Below are 21,631 nucleotides of genomic sequence, written 5' to 3' on the forward strand. Positions count from 1 at the left end.
GTGAAAAGATCTGAGAAGCAGCAGGGGGAAGACTGGGATTTTTGGAGGACACCAGAAGCCCATTGGAAAGGACCTGCAGGCAGCCACTGTAAGGCACATGATGCCCCAGCACTGCCCCTCAAACTCCTGTCCAAGTGTCCCCAGCACAGGAGCCTTGGTTTGTGCATGTGAGCCTGGCTGCTGCTGTGTGCTGGAAGGGGACACACGAGTTTGGCTGAGACACCTGAGTGAGGATGCTGCAGGTGGGATGGCTTGGTCCCCTGAGGTGGCTTTTGTGGAGAAACCCCCCTACCCCTTTAATCCTCCACCATGTGTCAGCCCTCAGCCAGAGACACGTTTGTTGGTCCTCAATCGAGTTATAAAGGCAGGAGGTGTAACAAGAGTTCAAGCTAAATGATATCCTTGCGTGACTTGAATTTTTCTCCCTATGGTTACAGGGTGCTTTCATATCCTCCTTTCTTTCTGCAGGAGCACCCAGGCTGCCTGCACCCTGCTGCTTGAGCAGGTCTGGATCCAGAGCACCAGGACATGGCTGCCAGCACAGAACCAACTGCACAGGCTCAGGTGGAGACAGCACAAAGAACAGCACATGGAAAGGCTCCCAAAGGCATGGCACAGCTGAAAGCAGTGGGATCTAGGCTTGCTGGGGAGGCAAGTTCTCCAGGGAACGTGCTGCAGGTGTTGGAATAGGCACCACAAATCCCTTTTGGCATTATTGGAATTTGGAGCACTGGCTGCCAGCAAGGGACGTGTCACCACATTGCACCAGTGTTTGCCAACCAACAGAGCTGCCTGGGCAGTGGGCAGGTGATCCTCCAAAATCACAGGGCTTAGGAGGTGCTTCCTCCACCCTGGGTCTCCAATGAGCTGTCCCCAGGCAGGACAGGCCCCGGAAGAGACTAATAAAGACAGAGGGGAGGAAAAGTGGCAGCCTTGGAAGGGTGTAAATCTCCAGCTTAACCTTGCTGAAAGCGCAGCCTGAGCCAAGCACTTGCGACAGCAGCTGAGCTTCAGGGTCAGAGTCAGCAAAGCCCAGAGCTCTCCCCAAAATCAGGCTTGTTTTGGCTACCCTGGCATCACAGAGCAAGTGTTTGTTGTGGTGCCCATGGAGGCTCTGACCCTGAACCGTGGCTGTCAGTGCTGTGTTTATCTTCAGGGCTTATCAGTTCCCCTTTCTCCTGCAGTTATCAGGGGACAAACAGCAGCCAGCCAGCCTGCAGGGGGTGACACAGGGAGCTCGTGTTCCTTTCTGCAGCACTTTACTCCTGTTTACTGCACTTCCTGTGAGTGTCCCCTTTGCTCTTTATCAGATCATAAAACATGCTTGGTGAACACTGGCAGTTCAGGGCTGCCCTGCTCTTGCACAAGAAGCTGCCGGTGAAACCAACACTGCTCTTGTCCCCACTTGGAATGATGCCAGGGGAGGGACACCCTCTCCAGCTGAGCAGCACCTGTGGAACATTGATTAAGAAATCCCCTCCTCAGGGTCTCCCTGCTCCCAGGGGACTGGAGGCAGCTGGGGAGGCTGAGGGTAAGGCAGAAACCAATTTGGGCAGGAGCTGTGAGCAGTGAGAAGGTGCTGCCCAGGGCTCTTGGTGCAGCTTTGCTGACAGCCTGTCCTGGGGGCTGTGGCTGGGGTGTCACTGCCTCTGGAGCAGCAGCTCAGCTCTCCCTCTTCTTCCCACTCCCCAGAAGGTGCAGTGGGATGGATGGGGTGAGTGTGTCCCTGTATCACACTCCTGTTCAGGGTCCCCATGGGACAGGGGTGTGAGGGTCCTGCAGCCATGTGGGAGCTCTTCCTCTCCCTTCAGGCACAGCTGCTTCCTTTTGGCTGCAGCCCTGGCTGCTGGGGAACCTACAAAATTGTTTTGGTTGGCAGAGATGAGCTGAGAGGATCTCTGAGGTTTCCTGTGCCTCTCTGTGAGGGCTGGCCCACATCCCCTTCTGCCCTGCAGAGGAAACCTATTCTGGGCTTGGAGGGCAGCAGTGACTCATAGGGTGCTCCATGAGGGGACAGCACCCATGGGGTGCTTGGGGCTTGGCTGAAGCTTCATTTCCCCTCTGTAGGAAAGATGTGGTGCCTGTGTGCTGGTCAGGGGCTTGGCATTGCTGGGGACACCAGAGCTGCTGTGCCCTTTCAACAAAGGGTGAAAAGACTGCCCTGGTCTGCCTGAGCACCAGTATTTTGGGGTGTCCTTACTACCCCATTTGACATCCCCATTAGTCTATTTTCCCAAAGAGGAGATTGGCTCCAAGGAACCAGGGGCAGCATGGGCAGAGGTGATGTTGGGTGTGAAGGGCAATGTGGGGAGCACTACCCCCAGGCTGGTGCAGCCCAAGTGCTACCACAGCTCTGTTTTCTGGACAAGGGGCCTCCCCTTCCACACAACAGGCTTTAAAGTGTTTCACATTTCTTAATTTTTACCATTTCTACACAAATTGCTGCTCTATCATCATCTGCTGTAACAGGAGGAGGTCCAGGAAGGGCCAGCCCCAAAGATGCCATCACCATGAAGCAGGTTCCCTTGGGCAAACAAAATTACCTTCGGGCTCTTGGTGACCTCATCACAACCATCAGGCAGAGTATTTTATCACAGTCTCCTGGACTTTCAAGTTAATAAGTAACAAAGCAATTGGGCCATTTTGTATTGCTAAAGTTCATAGCTGGACTGCATATTGGTCATTTGGGAAGCAAGTGGTCTCAGTGTCAATATAAAGGCAATAGTTGTCCTGGTGTGACCCTCTGGCATTTCAGTGCAATGCAGGGTGAAAGTATTTGGTGGGCAAGACACGCTGAATGTTTTGAACCAAACCTTTGATACTCAGTTTTTATTTATGATTCTAGAAGATAAGTGTTCTACTTAATTAATTACTGCCAAGGCACGATTCCTTTGCTGGTCCAGGACTCTGATAGGGTTTTCTTTTTCAACTTAATAGGTCAGTATTGTTCAGCTAGTGGTTTGAAGCATGACAGCCTGCCCACTACCAGGCAGTCCAAGGAAAATGCCTCCTGATGTTTTCAGTTTCTTGAAGGAGGCTGCTTAGCTGAGCTGTAGGAGAGCAGAAGGTAATCTGAAATACAGGCTTTGATGCATGACAATAAGATGAGGCTTTGAAGTTAATCCTCTATAAAGATATTGCAGCCACCAAGTAAGGTTTTGTTCCAATAAGTACACCTATATTGTTAGCAGTTAAAGATGTAATTAAAATGCACATAATATATGCATTAAGTAGCTGTTGTTAGGCAGGTAGGTCTTGCTTTAAAATGTTTTGAAAGGCAGGAGCATTGTTGCTGTGTGTGTCCCAGCTGGTGCAATGGAGCCCCTGAAGAGTGACAGGGTGGCTGCTCAGAGGTGTTATTTACCCCTGAGCTCACCCAGAGCTGCTGTTTGCAAACTGAGGTTAGGTGAGACCTTATCCCTATCCTGGGGGTGAATTTTGGAAGCTCTGTGTTGATGAAGTGGCACTGCCCAGGGCATGGCAAGGCCTTCCTCAGCAGCAGCTCCATGGTGGCTCTGGGGCACAGCTGCCCCATGGCCACAGTGCCCTGGGCATTGCTGCTGGACCGTGCCACAGGGCCACCATGGGAATAGATGGGGACAAGCACGCTGGCAAGGTGATTCACCCCACCAAGGCAGCATGCAGCCACTTGTGATTGCAAACAGCTTCACCACCTGCCCGGGGATCCATCACCCAGCGGGGAAATAACAGGGAAACCTTTCACCTAGAGGAGCAACGCTGCTTCTTGGCTTGGTGAGGAAGAAGCCAGAGTTCTCCACAGCCACCCAGGACTGAGTCCATCCAGAACTTCCACCTTCCTATGGAAAACAAGACTGTTTACACACAAGTCTTGTGTCCTGGTTTCTGGGGCTATGCAACAGCTAATTACGATTATTTTTAATGGTTTTTTTATCGTGTGGTTGCTCTGATTTAGAGCTACATTTTGTTTCTCATCGGATCATAAGTCATTGTTGTGGTCCTTGTCCTGCCCACAGGATCCAAGCTGTGCTCCTGTGCTGGTGGGAAGCCCAGTCCTGACACTGGCATTAAGAATGAGTAATTTTCAGCTGAGGGCCAGCAGAGCTGGCGCAGGATTCCAAAATTTCAGCAGCCTCAGATGGTGACACAGGGGTGACTCAGTCCTTGCCAGCTGCCAAAGCTGTGTGATGAGTTGTCTGTGGGCTAAGAAACAAAACCCATGGGGCAGGTCAGTGCAGGCACTGGCTTTTAATTTGGGCTTGCCACGCTGTGACCACCCCAAACATGGCCTTGCAGGGTCCTAAGGAGGTGTGCACAGAGCTGCTGGGGCCTCCTGTGAAGGCTGAGGCTCATCTGCTCTCTGTGGGCACAGGGAGCCCAGCTGTGCCCTGCAGTGTTCCTCCTGTGCCATCTCCAGTGCCCAAGATCATCCCTGCTGTGCTGGGACAGAGGAGCAGCCTCAGCCCCAGCCTGGCACAGCCAGCAGGGCTGGGACCTGTTGGAGCTGTGGCTGGATCAGAGGAGCCCATCAGCACCCAAGGAGACTCCCAATAACTCCTCCCTGTGGCTGCACACTGAGCTTAGCTCATGCCACATTTCAACACCAAACACTGCAGGTCTCTGCTTCAGCTTCTCTATTTTAAGCTCCTTCATTTGCTCTGTCTGTATCCAGGGGCATTCCTATCAGGTGGGTAATCCATCCCAGTGAGTCAGCACTGCCCTGCAAGTGTCCCAGGGAGCCTGGGGCCTTGCATGAGAAAGCTGAACAAACAACTCTGACTGCAAACAGTGTTGGAAGGCTTGTGAAATGCCTCCCATTCCACTTAGGTCACATTAGTGGAAGCTCAGCTTTGTTTAGCCCAGCTTGACTGAGAAGGAAAACCTAGAACAGGCCTTCACCAGGCCAATTAAACCCCCTGATTTTTGGTTATAAATCTCTTCTGACAGTTCTTGTTATCAAATCTTATGGTTATTGTAGTAAACTCTGACCTGGAAAACACTTTACCCCAATTATTTCACCTTCCCCAGCCTGCCAGACCAAAGGGACATTTTTATCAGAGCACAGCTGGGGTGAGGATTTGATCCAGTTTGCATTTACTCAGGAGTTGAACTAATTTCCAATATAATTAAGTTTTCTCATAATTTTTTGGCATATATTAACAGCATGATATGTGATCCTAGGAGAATGAAAGTAAATTTGCTTATAGCAAAAGGATTCCATCAGCAATTTTAAGAAAATTCTAAGCAGATTTTAAAATGCAAGCTGAAATGCAGCTCCTGAGAACAGTGTCATCTATTAGGAAGGTAAAATATTTGTAACCTAAGTGACAGACTTACTTTTACACCTGAAATAGGATTTTTATAAGTGGGATGCTCTGATTTCAACCTTTGTGTCCTTTCCACGGGAGCATGCCTTATCACAGACCTGGGGACAGCTGTCCCCCACCCCGAGCTTGCTCCCATGCCTCATGCAAGGGAGCTGTGAGGTTTCTCTGTGGGATGTAACACTGCACTGTCCCTTGAAGTTCTGTGGCAATTGTATCGCATCCCCTTAACATCCCCGTATCCACCCTTGATTCTCCTTGTTGTAACCCTGTTGCTGCCGTATCACATTGCCTTTTTCATCCCTGTTGCATCCCCATGGCAATCCCATTGTAAGAGTTCTGTAGCCTCATTGCCTCCTTCTTGACTCCCTGCTGTGTGTCTCTCTTTTACATCTCACGTGATGAGGCTGTTTGCAATCCTAGCAAGTGACTGCACGCAGCTTCGGCGGGGTGAATCATCTTCCCGGGGTTAGGGCAAACCTAACCCTAATCCTGGTGCAGCTGCCCATCCCCTGCAGCCCTTAGACCCCACTGAAGTCACACCACATCTCTGTTGCCGCTCTGAGTCCCCTCTTGTGCCCGCACCTTGTCTCCCCAGCATCCGTGCTGTACATTATACAGCGCTTGCAGCCGTGCATCCCCTGCTCTAACCCGCTGAATTTCCATCACAGCTCCACTGAATCCCCCCATTGCATCTCCCTTTCCACCGCTGTTGCAATCCCCATGGAAGCCACATTACTTCTCCCCTGCATTGTTTTCGCAGCTTCATTGCATCCCCCCTTGCATATCCCCTGACATCCCCCTGCATCGCCCCGCTGTACCCATCTCGCAGTCCTTGCCTCACCCATCGCTTCAGCCCTACCACAGCCCGCTCGCACCCCGTTCAACCGCGCTTTGGCCGCCCTCCCATCCCCTCTCCGCCCAGCCTATCTCCCCGCATCCCGCCCCGCCGAGCCGCATCCCCGCCTCTCCGGGAGCGCACGGCGCGGGGGAGGCGCAGCGGAGCCGCCGCGTTCCGCTCCCGGCGCTGCCAGCACGGCCCGGCCCGGCCCGGCCCGGCTCGGATCGGTGAGAGGCGGGGGGCGGGATGGGGGCTGACGGCGGCAGTGACAGTGCGGGGGCAAGGGGGGAGCAGGGGCAGCTCCGCCGTCCGGGTGTCCCCGGTGCCAGCTGTGGCATCGCTGCGGGCGGGCAAAGCGAGCAAAGACATAACCCATGAAAAACATTATAATACATACTCAAAGGTTTAATTAATTTGCCTTTAATTTCTGCCCCTCCCCCAACAGTTAATAATTTGGTGGCGAGGAGGCTGGAACAAGATGATTTTTAAGGTCCTTTCCAAAGCAACCCGTTTTATGACTGTAAGGGATTCTATGGTCTCAGCTGCTGCCGCTCGGAGGATGCTGTCTGTCATTTTGCGGGAGGAGGATGCTTGGGGGGGGGCGAGGGGAAGGGCTGTGTGCTGAGAGAAGGGGCCGGGATGTGACCCCGGGTACCCCCACCTCATCCCTGCCCCACTCTTTCCTGCCCCCTCCCCAGGAGCCGCTGGGTCGGAGCGCACCCGTGCCAGCAGATGTGCCGTGCAGGCTGCGCTGCGTGCGTGTGCGGCAGGATGAGGATGGCGACCGGGCCGGAAGGAGGATGGGCACGTTATGAATTTCTAAACCAGCAGCTGAGTGGCAGCACAGCCTGCTTGGGTCATGCTTTTCATCCACCTTGTCCCCAGGCCGGCTGGCAGTGATGCTGATAGCTTGTCCCTGAATATTCCCAGCCCGGGGTACAGAAGTGAGGTCAGGGACCAGCCCAGACTCTGGCTTATGTTGGAGATGTGTTGCACAGATACAAATGACTCAGAGATGTACGTTTTGTGAAATGCTCCTGCAGAAATAATGATGGCATTTCTGCCATCTATAAATAAATTAAGGTGAAAGGGCACATTTCCTACTCTCAGTTTACTGGAGGCCACATTAAGATTGAGAGCTGGCTGACTAGCAGACGGCCATCTTTCAAATATTAATAGATATTAAATTACAACTTCACAGTGATTAGCACCTAAAGGATCCCATAGCAAACTACACCATTGGGACATCATAATAGTTGTTATGTCATCGTTTATAGTCAATATTTCTGGCTGCAGATGATGCAAGGGCGAGGGAGTTTCCAGGGGAAAGGGTTCACTTGCATGTTTCGGTTTTTCTTTTTACATGGTTACTGGTGTGGGTCAGGGCTTCTGGGGATGCCACCTCAGTCACTGAGGTCCTTCAAAGTCCCCTATTTCTGCAGTAGAATCTTAAAATCGGTTGATGTTTTTTCTTTTATAGATCTTAAAAAAGAAATAACGTAGCCTAAATGTTCTGCTTAGCTTTCAGCTATTCAATGATCAGTGAGACGTGGACTGTGTTGTGTGCAGGTGGGCTGAGCAAAACCCTGGGTGCAATAGCAGCTGTTCAGCCCAGTCCTGATGAGCACAGCCCAAGACAGCCATTGTGCCTGAATGTTGGCAGTGGTGGTATACACGTGATTCCTGTTTTGTGAAATCCCTGCCTGGCCTTCCTCAGGGCTGCCCAGTGCATCAGCTGACAGTTTCCTCTTCCAACCCAAGGTCCTTCTGCCTTGGGGTGTGTTTTGTACTGCGGCTGTCTGTGTTGCGGGGCTTGGAAAAAAATTAAAGATATACCTGAGCTGCATTGTTGCATCTTTCCCAGCCCCCCTGGAGTGACATACTGAGCTTGAAAGAGGAAAAATACCTTTGTCCCATGGCCTTGGGAGTGTCCCCAACATGCTGTCCTCTGTAGTGAGTCACAGACCCTTTCCACATGTTGGCCCCTTTCCTTACAGGTGTTGAGACCCTTACTTGAATCTGACACAGGGGAGGAAGTAGCAAACCAATGGGGATGTGGAGCCTCCCCTTACCATCTGTCCTGGGACCATCCCATTACCTGGGGTGTCTTGTTTTGGGGATCCTCCCAGGTGGGATGCAGGCTGTGGTGGTTAGTGCTTGTTGCCACAATGGGAACCAGTGCTCCTGGGTTGGCATCCCATGCCCTGCCATGTGTGCAGCATGCTCGGTGTTATCACTGCCATGATCACACATCATTTATCAGAGTTGCCTAATTGATGTTTGCAAGTTAATTTATGAAGTGTGTGGAGATCCTTCCGAGAAGCAGTAGCAGCACTTGGGGCCACTTGCTGTGACTCTTGGTCAGAGGGCATCTCAGAATGATGGATGAGCTGTGGTGTGAAGACTTACGGCTGTTACTGGAGGACTTGTTTTATTTCTAAACCCACAGCAGTAAAAAAAGCCACTCTCTGGCTGGTAGCAAAGGACTGTGCCAGGGCCTGAGGTTACAGTGCTGGGTCTCTGCAGCAGGGAGGGTCATCACTCCCTGATGGGCAAAGCACCATTGCAGGGCATTGCCACCGTGGGGGAGGCTTTGGGGGGCCAGTGTCCCTGCGCTGACGGGTGCAGGGGCAGCTTCATTGGCAGGGGTGCTGGGGACTGTGGTGACGGTGGCTGCCCAGTTGAGCCCGCTGACATTTTCCTCCATCGGAGCTAGCCCTGGGAGTCAGTGGCGGCGCTCTGCCCTGCAGAAGGAGGTTCGGAAGTGCCACGGGCTACCGAACATCCCACCCCCCGAGCACGTGTGGCCAGCGGGGCCCTGGCCGGGGCTTGGCGTGTGTGCGTGGCCAGCACCGGGGCTCGCGTGGAGCGGTGCTGCCGTGGCCCTGCCGAAATGCTTTGGGGACATTGCCATGGGGACAGCAGCAGCCCCGACTGCCCCCGGACCTGCGGCCGGGGCAAGGTCAGCTCTCGGGCATTTTCTGGCTCGAAGCAACCCCAGAAGTCACGCCACGTAGCTCCGGTGCTCCTACCGATCGTCCCCCGTGATTTTCACAGAAAAAATGTGCCAGCGAGTTCAGGCCAGCATTTTGCTGCCACTCCGGTAATTTCCTGCGGCTGCGCTCCGCTTCAGCCTGTCTCACATAGGGAAGACTTCGGGGGGGGGGCACGCAGAGCTCTTGGAAAAGTACCCTTAAGACAAAGAGGAAGGGGATGACAAGCAGCTTAGCTGGCTTTGTTCTAATAGCAGTAATCACCTGGCGGGCGAGCATGAGCCGGCGGTGCCGGGTCCGCGCAGCGCTGCCCGGCGCGGCTGGCTCGGCCCTCCCCGCCGCTCCCGATGGCAGCTCGCACTTTGCTCCTGCTTGGAGCAAGTGCACTCCGCGGGCTGCCTTCTACAAACCACCCTGTCTACGTAACCGGGGGAGAGGTTAGTCCGAAGGTGAATGTGAGACGCCTTGAAGGGAAGCTGATGGTTTAAATACTCCCAACTCACCGGGCCGAGCCTGAAGGGAGGAGTGACGGCAGGGCTGCGATTTTGACCTTGTTGTTTTTTTTCTCTTCTGACAGTGTTTTCAGACACTGCTGCTGCACACAGCGAGCAGGACTTGTGCCGAGAGGAGGAGGGGAACTCTGTAAGGTAAGCCGGGCTTTTTAAAGCCTTTCTCCTCGTTTAGCTTTCTAAAAGTGGTGCGGAGGTGGAGGCGGAGGTGGTGTCCAGGGAGCTCAGGGGTTTCCACCATCCCGCATTTTGCTTCCTGCAGCCTTCTCTCGGTCCGGATCACCAATGGGAACAATGGCGATTTGCCATGCTTCATTTCTGCCCTGTTTTAGTGACATTGCAGAAGGCAGCGAGCGCCCTGGGGTGGGCTCCCTCGCAGCCCTGCTCCTATGGATGAGGTTTATCGGTTGCATAAAGTGTTTATCTATGAACGAGCCATGCTGAGATAAGGATCTTTCTACGCGATTTTAATTAAATGAATAACGATGGAATTGAATGAATGAAGAGGGAAATGAGGTTTAGCTTCGTTAAGGATGTGACTGATGAAAATATTTACATCATTCCTCAAATATCAGTTATTCCTATTTTCCCTAGGGGAAGAGGGCAAATCTGGCTGATGCTCCAGAGATTTTATAAACCTTTTCTCTGGGTTGTGTGTAACGTGGGGGTCCAATGTGATCCAGTATGGTGGTGTCTGGGGGTGGGAGGCTGTGACTGTGGTGATTGTGTTCCTGTTTCATGGCATCACATACCACACACACATCACCAGGAGTCTTGCAGGAAGCTGGAAAAATATGATTGTCCTGACACGGAGAAATGTGGAGGTGGTGATGGGGAGTGAGTGGTTGGTGGGAGAGCAGGCACTGAGAATGTTTCGTTTGATAAATGTGGGACAAATTGCTGGTGCTGAGGAAAGGGGGAGCCATGAGTTGGTTAGCAGAGGGAATTAGAGATGTGTGTGTGGCAGCATTTAATCTCTTAATGAGAAAAATATATCCCAGCTCCCTGTGGTAGGGAGATTTCAGGGACAAACATGACATTGTGCAAGAGCTTGCCCTTGCTCCCTGTGTCCTCCACCTGCTGTCCCTGAGACTTGTCTGAAGAATGCATCGGAGCAGGAGTGGGGACCTGTTATCCACAGCAAGTGCAAAATGTGGGCCAGAAGTGAGGATGTGGGGGTGGGGATAAATTTGCTTCTGATAAGGGCTGGACACCAAAGAGTGCCCTGCCAAGTTGTTTCCTTCTGTTCCCGAGTCCATTAATAGGCTCTGCTTCCTTGATTAGCTGGTGCTGTGCAGAGCAGTAATGAGAGCTGGGCTCAACCCATCAGTTCTAGGTCAGTGTGTGTGTGCTGGGGATTTGGGATCAGGCAGGGGGAGAGAAGGGAGACAGAGCTGGATGCCTGCACTCCTCAGGGGAAAGGCTGCCTGCACTCATGGTGGGAGAGAAAGGCTGCCTGCACCTCTTGGGTGTTTCCTGTGTCTGCAAAGTGTCCCAAGGGCTATGCCACCCCTGACATGTTCTGTGCCTCTTGGGAGACTCATTGCCTGCTTGAGATGTGCTTTCATGAGAGGACAACACTGCAGTAATTAGATCCATTAAGGAGCCAGAAGAAATAGGTGGGTTTTAAAACTGAAGGAGACTCTGCTGTGCTCCTGAGTGGTACCTGCCTCTTGCAAAGCTGCTTTCCTCCTCATTTGGCAGCCGAGTTCTCATTTGGCAATGACTTGTCATCATTTCTGGTGGTTAACCTCAGAACTTTCCCTAAATGCAGGCAGGTGAGGCTGGGTAGTGAAGAGCAGCATGGACCTGGATTTGCTGAACATGTTTGTCATTGCTGGTGGCACCCTGGCCATCCCCATCCTGGCCTTTGTGGCCTCATTCCTCCTCTGGCCCTCGGCGCTCATCCGCATCTACTACTGGTGAGTGAAGGAGCCCTGCTCCTGTCAGTGCAGTGGGGTGGAACCTGGCCCCAGACACACAGGTCACAGTGCTGTGAGCAGGGCTGGGGTTCCTGCCCTGACTGCCATAACAGCAGGGACCTGAGCTCCTCCAGGGCCATGCCAGCTGTGTGCAGCTGTAAGCATGTCTGGGAGAAGAAAATGGCATTTTCCTATTGCAATTTTGCTGCTGAAGCCTGTGTCTGTTGTGCTGTCCCAGAGGTTTGACTGTGCCAAAGGGCAGGCTGCCACTGCAATGCCAGCTTGCAAGATCTCTCCAGACCTCTTTGGGTTGCTTTCCCCAAGGACAGGACTGAGACTGGGAAGAGCACTGGTGGTGCAGCCTGGTCTGGCAGCTGTGGCAGTCTGGTGACCTCCCACCTCATCAATGTGGCTGTGGTGTGGCTGTCCCTGGCTCACATGCTCCATCCCAGCTGACAGCCTGCTCAGCAGACAGGGACTTTTCCCTCATTAGTAGTTATGGATGAGGCTTTTCTCATCCTCTCTTCTGGAATGGAGCCTCAGAGAAGATGGAGGGATGCTTTTCCCAAACCCCTTGTATCTTGTCCTTTCTGATACCCAGAGGAAAACACTAAATCCTTCAGCCCTCCTTTGCCCCTGGAAATCAGTGATAAGCCCACTGGCAGCTTTCCTCTCTGGGTTTGTTGCGAGGAAAAGCTGGAATAACACCCTTCAGAAGTCAGGGCAGAGTCTCATTCCCCAGCCTGGAGCAGGCAGCAGCAGACAGACAGCACAGGCAGAGCAGGGAGTGTGTCAGGCTGCCCTCACGTGCTGCTGGTAGATGGTGGCTCTACAGTTCAGCTCAGGGGTGTTTCCAAATCCAGGTGACCTCCTGTGAGAGGAAGCTGTTTGTCCACCACAGCACTCAAGTGCAGCAATAGCATGAAGCCTGTTTCTAAAGGCACTTTAATAATCAGCCTTTTATTCACAGCATCTGAGAGAGGAGAGAGCATGGGGTGAAAACCCCAGTGATGGGACCATCACTCTGCAAAGGAGAGCAGGCAGTGTCACAGCCTTCTGCTGCCCTGTGAATGTCTGGTGGTACTGGGTTTGGCAGTAGAAGTGGTTTGTTTCTCTGGATCTATGAGTGGCTGCTGGAAGTCAGGGAGGACCCTGATGGACTGAGGTTCTGAGGAGGATCCCTGGAAAGCAGTGTTGAGTGAATGTGGTCAGGGTGAAGCCTTCAGCAGCCACAGGCAGGGGTGGCAGGACAGGGCAAAGGAGGTGCAGGGTCTGATGCTGGGAACTTGGAGGAGCCAGGCTGAGTGGAAGGCAGAGAATGCCCTGCTGCCTTAGTTCTTTTGGGGTGCAGATAAGAAGATGAGTGAAAATGCACTGTGGGCAGCTTGGTCTGTGTTTGTGTGAGGGAGGAAGCACATGAGAAGGGGTCAGAAGGACTGTCTTCTTTTGAAGGATATGGTCCCTTTTCTCTTTCTCTTTCAGCATTTCTGGGAGTATGGGCTTCTTGCAGAAGTAATTGCAATGCACTGTGTGTCATGGGCACCTCTTTTGTTGGGAACAGTGGACAAGAAGCCTGGGTTTGCCCTTATTCTTCCTTTCCTATTGGCTCCTTTCCAAGCTGGGTTTTTTTGAGGGGTGAAATGACTGTGTTTCCCCATTGGCAGGGGCGGGAGAGGTGCAGGCAGCATTCCATGCTGTCCTCCTCTTACAGCCCCATGCAGCTCCAGTGCAGCAATGTGGCATTGCTCCTGGGAAAGCTTCTCCCCTCTTCCATAATTGCCTGCTCCCTCTTCTCCTGGCTGCCAGTCTGTGTGTCCTCAGCTGGTGCAGTCAAGGGTCGTGCTGGGCCCCCTCACCCATGGCCTCGCTGCTTTCCCTGCTGCTAATGCGCCTTCCTGCCTGGCAGGATATCCAGGGCTGCCCCACTGACCCCAGCCCTGCAACCACTCTGCCTGGGCTGCCACAGGGGTTAATCAGTTTAGCTGCTGCCACTAAGTGAGTTAGCACCTTGTGAGGGATCAGTTCAGCTTTGCACAGATTATTTTGCTTTCTACTGAATTGATCCATTAGGATCAGTTGCTAAAAATGTTATCATCTTGCCCATGGGTAGTTCACACCAGTGCCTTTGAGGCAAGGAACTCTTAAGACACTTATTAGGGAGAAATTCACCTCTCCTTGTAGGACCAGCACAGAGCTGAGATGCTGCTTAAGTCCCACTAACTCCCTCGAAAAAGGGATTATGCTAAAAGAGGATTTCACTATGCATAAGCTTTGAGTGGGCAGAGAGGTAGGACAGTCCAGAAGTGTTGGTGACCTTGCTCTTGTGTCTTAAATAAACACTGATACAGCATATAAAAGTACTTGCCAGTGTCTTGGCCACCAGGAGTAGGCCAGTAGTTGTCCTGGCAGGGGTTATGTGTGAGCACAGGGGAAATGCAGACAAAGCAAGCCCATTCTCAGCCTGGGGCTGCACATACACATCATGTGTCCAAAGTGTCACCAATAATCTCTGGCCAGGTCCCTCTGGCCAGCAGTTTCCCTGCATCCTCTGAGCAGGCTGCAAGCATATGCTGGCAGGAGCAATCGGCCTCTGCTTTCAGAGGAACAGCCTTGGGGTTAGCCTGCTGTCTTCTAGGGTGCTAAACCCAGTGTGAGGATGGTCCACTCCAGTCCTCCGTGTGTGTATAAATGCAATTTCAAAGGCAGTCCATGGGAATTTGGTTTCTGTGGTGCTCCACAGTGACATGGTTGTTTTGGCTGGGAACTGATGTGCTTGTCTGTGGGGTGATGTACTCCCACTGATACAAGACTGTCCAAATAACCCTGTGACAGATCCACCTTATCCATGTGGGAGAACTGTCTCCCTTGGCCTGCTCATCCTGTGTGCTGCCTTGCCACATGTGCTGCCCCTCTGTCTTGAGCCGTCATACCAGCCTTTGGGTATTTTCTCTTTTACCATCGTTATTTTGGCCCATTTCCATTGCTAAATAAGTTACTCAAGGTATTTTTTTTTAAGTTCTTAACAGAGTGTCTCCAACTAGTACTACACCTGTCCAGGGACCAGATGCACAGGGTTAGTCCCAGTAGTCCCGTTATGGCACCAGTGAGAGCTCAGCCTAATTGGCCTTAGTAAACCAACAAATCTGTAGCTGTCTTCAGACTTGTCACCTGGCTTATATCATGGCTGGACCCTGGTCTTGTCTTTCTCACAGGTGTTTTCTCCTTGTTTGCAGGTACTGGCGCCGAGCCTTGGGCATGCAGGTCAGATATGCAAACTATGATGACTATCAGTTTTGTTATTCCTATAGAGGAAGGCCTGGATACCGACCATCCATCCTGATGTTACACGGGTTCTCAGCCCACAAAGACATGTGGCTGTCCATAGTCAAGGTGGGATTCCATTTCTATCATGCTGCTCCTTACTGAGAATTGATGGTCCTGGGCTTAGGGACAGTGTGGGGGGCCCAATGCTGGCATGCATGGGATGGGATAACTGCTGTAACATGTTAGGAACACTCTGCTTAGCTCCATGTCCATTGCTTGTTGCATCACTTCACCCCTATAATATGGAGAGCTTCAGGGGAAGAGCAGTACACACCTGCTGCCTCCATGGGAAGCAAGTCTTGGCCATGCTGTCTCATCATGTCATCCTTGGTACATGAGCTGTCTTATTTTGGAGCATGAGCAACCAGGGCTGCCAAGAGGAGAGGGACCCTCCCCTGCTCCCACACAGGCTCCCCACTTGCCATCCCTGGGCTTTGTGGCAGTTTCCCTGCACTGTAACCACTCCTGGTTTGTCTCTTCAGTTCCTGCCAAAGAACCTGCACTTGATATGTGTGGACATGCCTGGGCACGAGGGCACGACCCGCTCGGACTTGGATGATTACTCCATTAGTGGGCAAGCTAAGAGAATACACCAGGTAAAGCTCCAGCATCACATCACTGCAGAGGGACGTGGGGCTGTGAGGGATGTGGGGATGCAAGGGACATGGGGACGTGAGGGATGCTTAACCCTGTGAGTCTGCCTTGTGTGGCCTCACTGCCTCTCTGCCCAGGCAGCCAGAGCCAGCAGCCTCAAGCTCTTGAGCTGAACTTCTCTAATGGCCTGACCCCATGCTGTTGTTTCCTCTCTCCTAACAACGCTCCTTCTGCTCCCTGCCAGTTCGTGGAGTGCATCAAGCTGAACAAAAAGCCCTTTCATCTGGTTGGCACTTCCATGGGGGGGAATGTTGCTGGCGTCTACGCTGCTATGTACCCAGAAGATATTTGCAGCCTGACCCTCATCTGTCCTGCAGGTGGGCAAGGCAGGGGAGGCGAGACAGAGAGGGCAAGCAGAAGCTGGTGCAAAAGCCCAGGGCAGTGCTGGAGGCAGCATAGATGTGTAGTGTAAAGCATTTAGAAATAATTTGTATTTACACTCTGGAAATCTCTGGCAAGGCACAAGAGAAAATCCCAGCTTTCTGCTGACTACCCTTCTCCAGGAGTTTGTAGCTTGCCCCACTGTGCTTTGGTCAGAGTCAGGACTGGGGCAAACGGGACAAGTTCCACTCTGCAGGAAAATGCCTTTTCCCTTGGGATGGCAGATATTTGCACAGAGTATCTGCAACCCCTCAGTTCAGGAGGGGGAACCAAGACTGCAACAGGAATGTCCTCCCCATTCTGGCCTCCTGAAAGCCCTGGTGTGCTGAAGACCTGGGGCTTTGGGAGCTGGAGAGCTCTGACCTCCCACCTTTGGGTGCTCTGAGTGGAAAGAGCACTTCGGGGCTGGGCACAGGTCAGTGGGGTGTCCCCTCTGTCCCCCCATCCCCTGGACAGGGGCTCAGGGGAGCCTGGGTGTGACATGCTGCAGGGAGCTTCTCTGCCAGGGAGCCTTTGCTGCATCCTAGTTGTCATAGCAGCTCCTTCCCCCTCCCACACAAGGAAAGAGGCTTCCAAATAAGCACTGAGGAATGAAACAAAGCAAATGTTACCTAGCTACCAGGCTCTGGGGGCGTGGGGTTCTCACTACCCTCTGGGAGAGGTGTCAACTGCTTCTCTGGCTCTTTCTGGATTAAAACCTCCGTGTGGGGGCTGCAGAATGGTTTAGGATTCAATTGATGGGGAATTTTTCCTCAGTGCTGCATGCAGATGAGACTGCTGAAATTTTCTGCCCAATCCTATGCAGTGGCAGCCTGGGCACTAGTGTTTGCATCCTAAAATAAAATAAAATAAAATAAAATAAAATAAAATAAAATAAAATAAAATAAAATAAAATAAAATAAAATAAAATAAAATAAAATAAAATAAAATAAGCACTATAACTTTTGCAGAAGTAGTCATGCATGTCTGCACCACGTGTCGTGCCAGCCTGTGGGGTTGGTGGTGCCAAGCCCTGGAGCAGGAGGGAGGCTGGGTATCTCTGGATGCATATTGAAGTGGCTGTATGTACAGATGTTTTCTTCCCTTTTTAATAATTTTTTTTTAAAGAGCGAGCAAGCAGGAAGCCAGAGGCAGGGATGAGGGAAGTCAGTACAAGGAATTTTTTTGTTTGGGCTGTTTGGGGGGATCTCATCTGGGTTTCAGCTTGCTCACCCCTTCTCATTTCACCCAGGCCTGCCTAGTACCACTGACAGCAAGTTCATCAAGCAGCTGCGGGAGCTGCAGGAGTCCAAACGCATTGACAGGATCCCTTTAATCCCCTCCACCCCCGAGGAGATGGCAGAGATGCTGAAGCTTTGCTCCTACGTTCGCTTCAAGGTGCCACAGCAGGTGAGAAGCTGACCCTGGTGTGGTGGCTGGGAAAGGGCAGCTTGGAGGTGCTGAGCAGGTTTGCTTCTCCCTGAGCCTCTGTGGTGGCAACTGGGGCAATGCTGGGAGTAGAGCTGGAGCTGCCAACCCTGCCATCACCAGGTGAGACACACCCAGCCCCACTCCCAGCGTTTTTCCAGCACTTTCCCTTCAAACCCTCTTTTCCAAGCTCTCTCTGGCAGTCTCTGCTGAAATTCCTCCTCCCATGAAGTTTTTGGCAGCAGGCTGGGATATAGAAGGGTTTTTTAGTAAATACGGCTGACAGGAAGCATTAAATAGCTAAGGCAGCTGTTGTCTGATGTGGAGGGGGATTATTTGCTGCTTTTTAAGTAGAAGTGATGGAAATGCTAATTGCGTCATCACCAGGCTAGAGGAACCTGGTGAGGGGCTGGCTACTAAACTAGGTTTTCCTTAGGAAGTCTGGAGTGAGTAGATTGGAGAGTAAGAAAAAAATGTAAGGTAATGCCAAAACCTTTTGTGTTTTTGGCAAAAGAATACAAGAAGGAAGAAAAGTGCAGTCATGACTGAGGTGGCTGCTGGCCAGGGGCAGAAATCAGGTCTGCGTCATAAAAGACAATATTACTTGTTGCTGAAATATACATTGCTTAAGCATGGTTTCAACAGCCCCACATGCTTAGGAAGAAGCTCATGCTGGGGCCAGGCTTGCTGGGGAGACAAGGGCTGTTCCTGAGTGCTCTTGGGCGTGCTCAGCCCTGTGCAGGATGGTTCCCCTCCAGCAGCTCTGCTCTGCTCTCCCTGCAGATCCTCCAGGGGCTCGTTGACGTTCGCATCCCACACAATGAATTCTACCGCAAACGTAAGTGCAGGGTGGCAGCCTCCCCATGCCCTTCCAGCAGGGTCCCCGGGGCTGGGGACAGGCTGGTGCCAGCCCCTGTGTCCCCAGCACATGGGTGGGCCCCAGCATCCCCGTGCTGTCCTGCTGAGGGTGGGAGGGGGCAATGGCATTAACAGATTTGGGGACACGCCTTGGCCGTGCTCTGCCACCCCCACTGGTGACAGGGTTGCTACTTCACCCTCACCCTTCCATCTGGGCTAACAGGTACAGAGCACATGGTTTGGCTGAGGGCTTGGTGGCAGGGCAAGGACAGCCCATCATCTCTGCATGGGTTTCCAGTGGGGGGCTACCAGCAGGACTGGCCCACAGGGCCCTCTTTGAGAAGGGGAGGCAAAACATCTCCCTGTAGGACTGACTCTGCTCTTGTCCCACTAGTGTTTTTAGAAATCGTGGATGAAAAGTCCAGGCACTCTCTCCATGAGAACATGAGCAAGATCAAAGCACCAACACAGGTCATCTGGGGAAAGCAGGACCAGGTAGGCAGCCCCTACATCTGCCAGACCTGTCTGTATCTCGGTCTCTGCCTGTGCCCAGCCTCGGGGGCACGGGGGGGGCTGTGCTGCTGAGCTGTGCATGCTCTGCGGGCAGCTGGCACATTGTCTGGGTCCCCAGTGGGTTAGACACAGCTCCAGCAGGGTGATGGGCACAAAGCTGACAGCCAGCTTTCCAGAGCCAGGAGAGGGCAGTGCCAGGGCTGGGGAATGCTGGGGGGCAGGGGGAGGGTGAAGCAGACAAGGGCTGGGAAGGAGAACAAAGTGTCAGCAAAGAGGGTTGTCCTGGCAACTGGGAAGAGACATGCTGTTTGTGGGCAGGCTTTGAGGCAAAATCCTAGGGTTTGTTTCAGAAGCAGGAGTGGGAGGGGAGATGTGGGAGGAAGCAAGCTGCAGGCATGCAGAGGGCTCTGTAAATGCAAAGATACCTTTGCATTGAGACAGCACCCTGAAAGCATCCAAGAGAGTTCCCTGCTGCATGCTGAGACTGGCACCATGCAGCCTCCCTGCCCTGTCCCCAGGCAGGGTGCTGGCATCACCCAGGATGTGTCTGCATCCCTGCTGCACATCTCAGTGGGATCCCAGCAGGGTTTCTGCAAGCCCCACCTCTGGCTGTGGCAGTGACTGTTTTTCCCCTGCTGTCCAGGTCCTGGATGTGTCTGGTGCCAGTGTTTTAGCAGGTGCTATTCCAGACTGCCATGTGTACATCCTGGAGAACTGTGGGCACTCCGTGGTGGTGGAGCGGCCCCGCAAGACAGCCAACCTCATCCTGGAGTTCCTGGCGCTGCTGCACAGCATAGACAACAACAAGAAGCAGGCATGAGCACGGCAGGGAGCCAAGTGCCCATGCCAGGTTAAATTGTAAAGTACTGCAGCTTTGATACGTTCTCAGGGATCTTATATGAATTGGGGTCAATGTGCCAAAGTCCCTGAGGAAGGCAGAATCACTGATACCTAAACCTATAGCACCACTGGCACAGCAACCTGGGGTCATCGAGCAACCTCCATAGATGCAGGAAAGAAGCAGAGTATCTCCCTTTTTTACTTAGAGGTAAGGTAGAAATGAGCTGAAATCACCCAGTGCTCATCACATAGCCACCAGTCTTACCTGGGTTACTAGCACGTAGTTGTTCATGACATTTACCTAAACTATATATGAAATGTAGGAAGATACCTGAAATCCTGGACTGAGACTGAGACTTATTATGTTTTTACTACTTCGAGTCCATCGTGTTGCATGCTGCTGTGCTGTAAGAGAACCCCCAAGTGCTCCAGGCGTCTGCTTGAGTGCTCTTTGTGTAGCTCCTTATCTCATGATTTATGCAGAAAACAACAGAAAACTTCATGTGTGGAAGTCCAATGACTGTATGTGCAAAAATGTTTACACTCCGAGTGGGTTTTTCTAAATCTCTGAATAGCTCCTGTGTATTTGTAATGCCTTAACATTGCCCAGGGTGTGGTGTCTGTGCAGAACCTAGCCCAGGGTTGGTTCTACCTGAGGGTGAACACAGCCAGTGACAATGGGGTGCAGGCAGCAGCTTTGGCACCGCTGTGGAGCCTGGGCAATGGGACCCACCCGGGGTGATTTGGCCCCTGAGCCCGAGTCAGCAATAAGCCCATGGCCAGGGTGTGACTCACCACCTTGGGTGAGCTCTTGTCTCAGCTCCTCTATCACATTGTGCTGCTGAACACCTGGATGTAAATAATGATTTTCTTAATGAATTCTGTGAATTCTGCAAAAGCCAATGCCACAGGAACAGGCGTGAGGGGTGGGAGAGGGCTGTGTGTGTGATCAGCACAGGGAATGGTGAGGAGGGGTCAGCTCGGCCACAGGGTGCTAGGCAGTGGTGGGGAGAGGTACAATGTACTTCTGCATCCTCTCCATGATTACAACTCCTGACTGAGGGAGGCTGGAGGTAGAAACAGGTAATACAGGCAAGCTGCACTTTACAGCCTGCAAGGTGATGTTCAGGGATGGATCCTGCACCTCTCCAGGTGTGTCCCTCACTGCACTTTACAGCCTGCAAGGTGATGTTCAGGGATGGATCCTGCACCTCTCCAGGTGTGTTCCTCACTGCCTGTCCCAGGGACAGAGCACTGGTCCTGCTCAGGGGGTGGCAGTGGGTGCTGTTAGAGTGTTCCACCCCCAGTCCCTGACTGGGAACACAGGCTTGTGGTGCTGACAGCTTCCTGAGCTACCCAGATCTGTACATACATCCCTGTCAGCTTCTTGGCTCTTTTTAAAAGAAGAAACATTGTTCTTTTAGAAAAATAGAAATTTGCTGTTAATTGCTTGGTTATTGTTTCTACTACAGGAGTTGATTTAACAACCAAAATTGCTGATAGCTTTATGTGGTAAAAGCCAGAAAAACTTGTTCGGTATCTATATGGTTTCTCATGCCACAGATTGCTGTATGCAAAGGATTTATATGGCTATTAAAATCTAGTGATTTAAGGAGTCCATGGTGCAGTGACTTTTTTTTTTCCCCTTGAAGAAGGTGGCTATGGTGGGGTGGATACAGGGATCTTGCTCTGCTGCTTCTTTCCTCTCCACATTTCTGAGAGATGCAGGTTTTGGCTCAAGGAATATTTCATAATGGAAAGAGAGACGTTGAAGACCTGGAAGGCTCAAGTCTCATTTCTTCAATGACAATAAACGTTTTCCTTTTCTTCATTTTATTTGGAGGAGGTGGCACCAAACACTCAAGAAGGAAAATAAAACCTCAAGGGGCAGGGGAATTAGGTTTTAAGCACCAAAATTCCTCTTAAAACCCTTGCAAGCATGCTAAATACCAATTTCATCTATTATTGGAAGCCTTACTGAATTCATACACTATGCTAGGAGTAGCATTACATCAATTTACAGGAAAGGTATTTGCATTTCCCCTTTCTCCAGAAGGCTCTTGAGGATCAGCAGCTGCACTGTTTG

At 52.0% G+C, this 21,631-nt stretch overlaps 1 protein-coding gene across 2 annotated transcripts; it reads left to right on the top strand.

Annotated features, from left to right (window-relative positions):
- The first annotated feature begins 6,280 nt into the window (after positions 1 to 6,280).
- On the top strand, positions 6,281 to 21,160 carry ABHD6 (abhydrolase domain containing 6, acylglycerol lipase). Of its 2 annotated transcripts, none has more exons than XM_079316694.1 (10): positions 6,281 to 6,371; positions 9,715 to 9,784; positions 11,421 to 11,568; positions 14,802 to 14,958; positions 15,375 to 15,488; positions 15,731 to 15,863; positions 17,159 to 17,316; positions 18,118 to 18,172; positions 18,587 to 18,687; positions 19,349 to 21,160. In XM_079316694.1, exons 3-10 carry the CDS (start codon positions 11,450 to 11,452, stop codon positions 19,523 to 19,525), a joined length of 1,014 nt encoding a protein of 337 aa, XP_079172820.1. In that variant the 5' UTR covers positions 6,281 to 6,371; positions 9,715 to 9,784; positions 11,421 to 11,449; the 3' UTR covers positions 19,526 to 21,160. The 2 variants fall into 2 exon arrangements, with proteins under 2 accessions (XP_079172820.1, XP_079172821.1); XM_079316695.1 differs by lacking the exon at positions 6,281 to 6,371 and adding an exon at positions 9,291 to 9,586.
- Positions 21,161 to 21,631: the final 471 nt, after the last annotated feature.

The sequence above is a fragment of the Erithacus rubecula genome (assembly GCF_903797595.1).
Source record: "Erithacus rubecula genome assembly, chromosome: 13".
NCBI lineage: Eukaryota > Metazoa > Chordata > Aves > Passeriformes > Muscicapidae > Erithacus > Erithacus rubecula.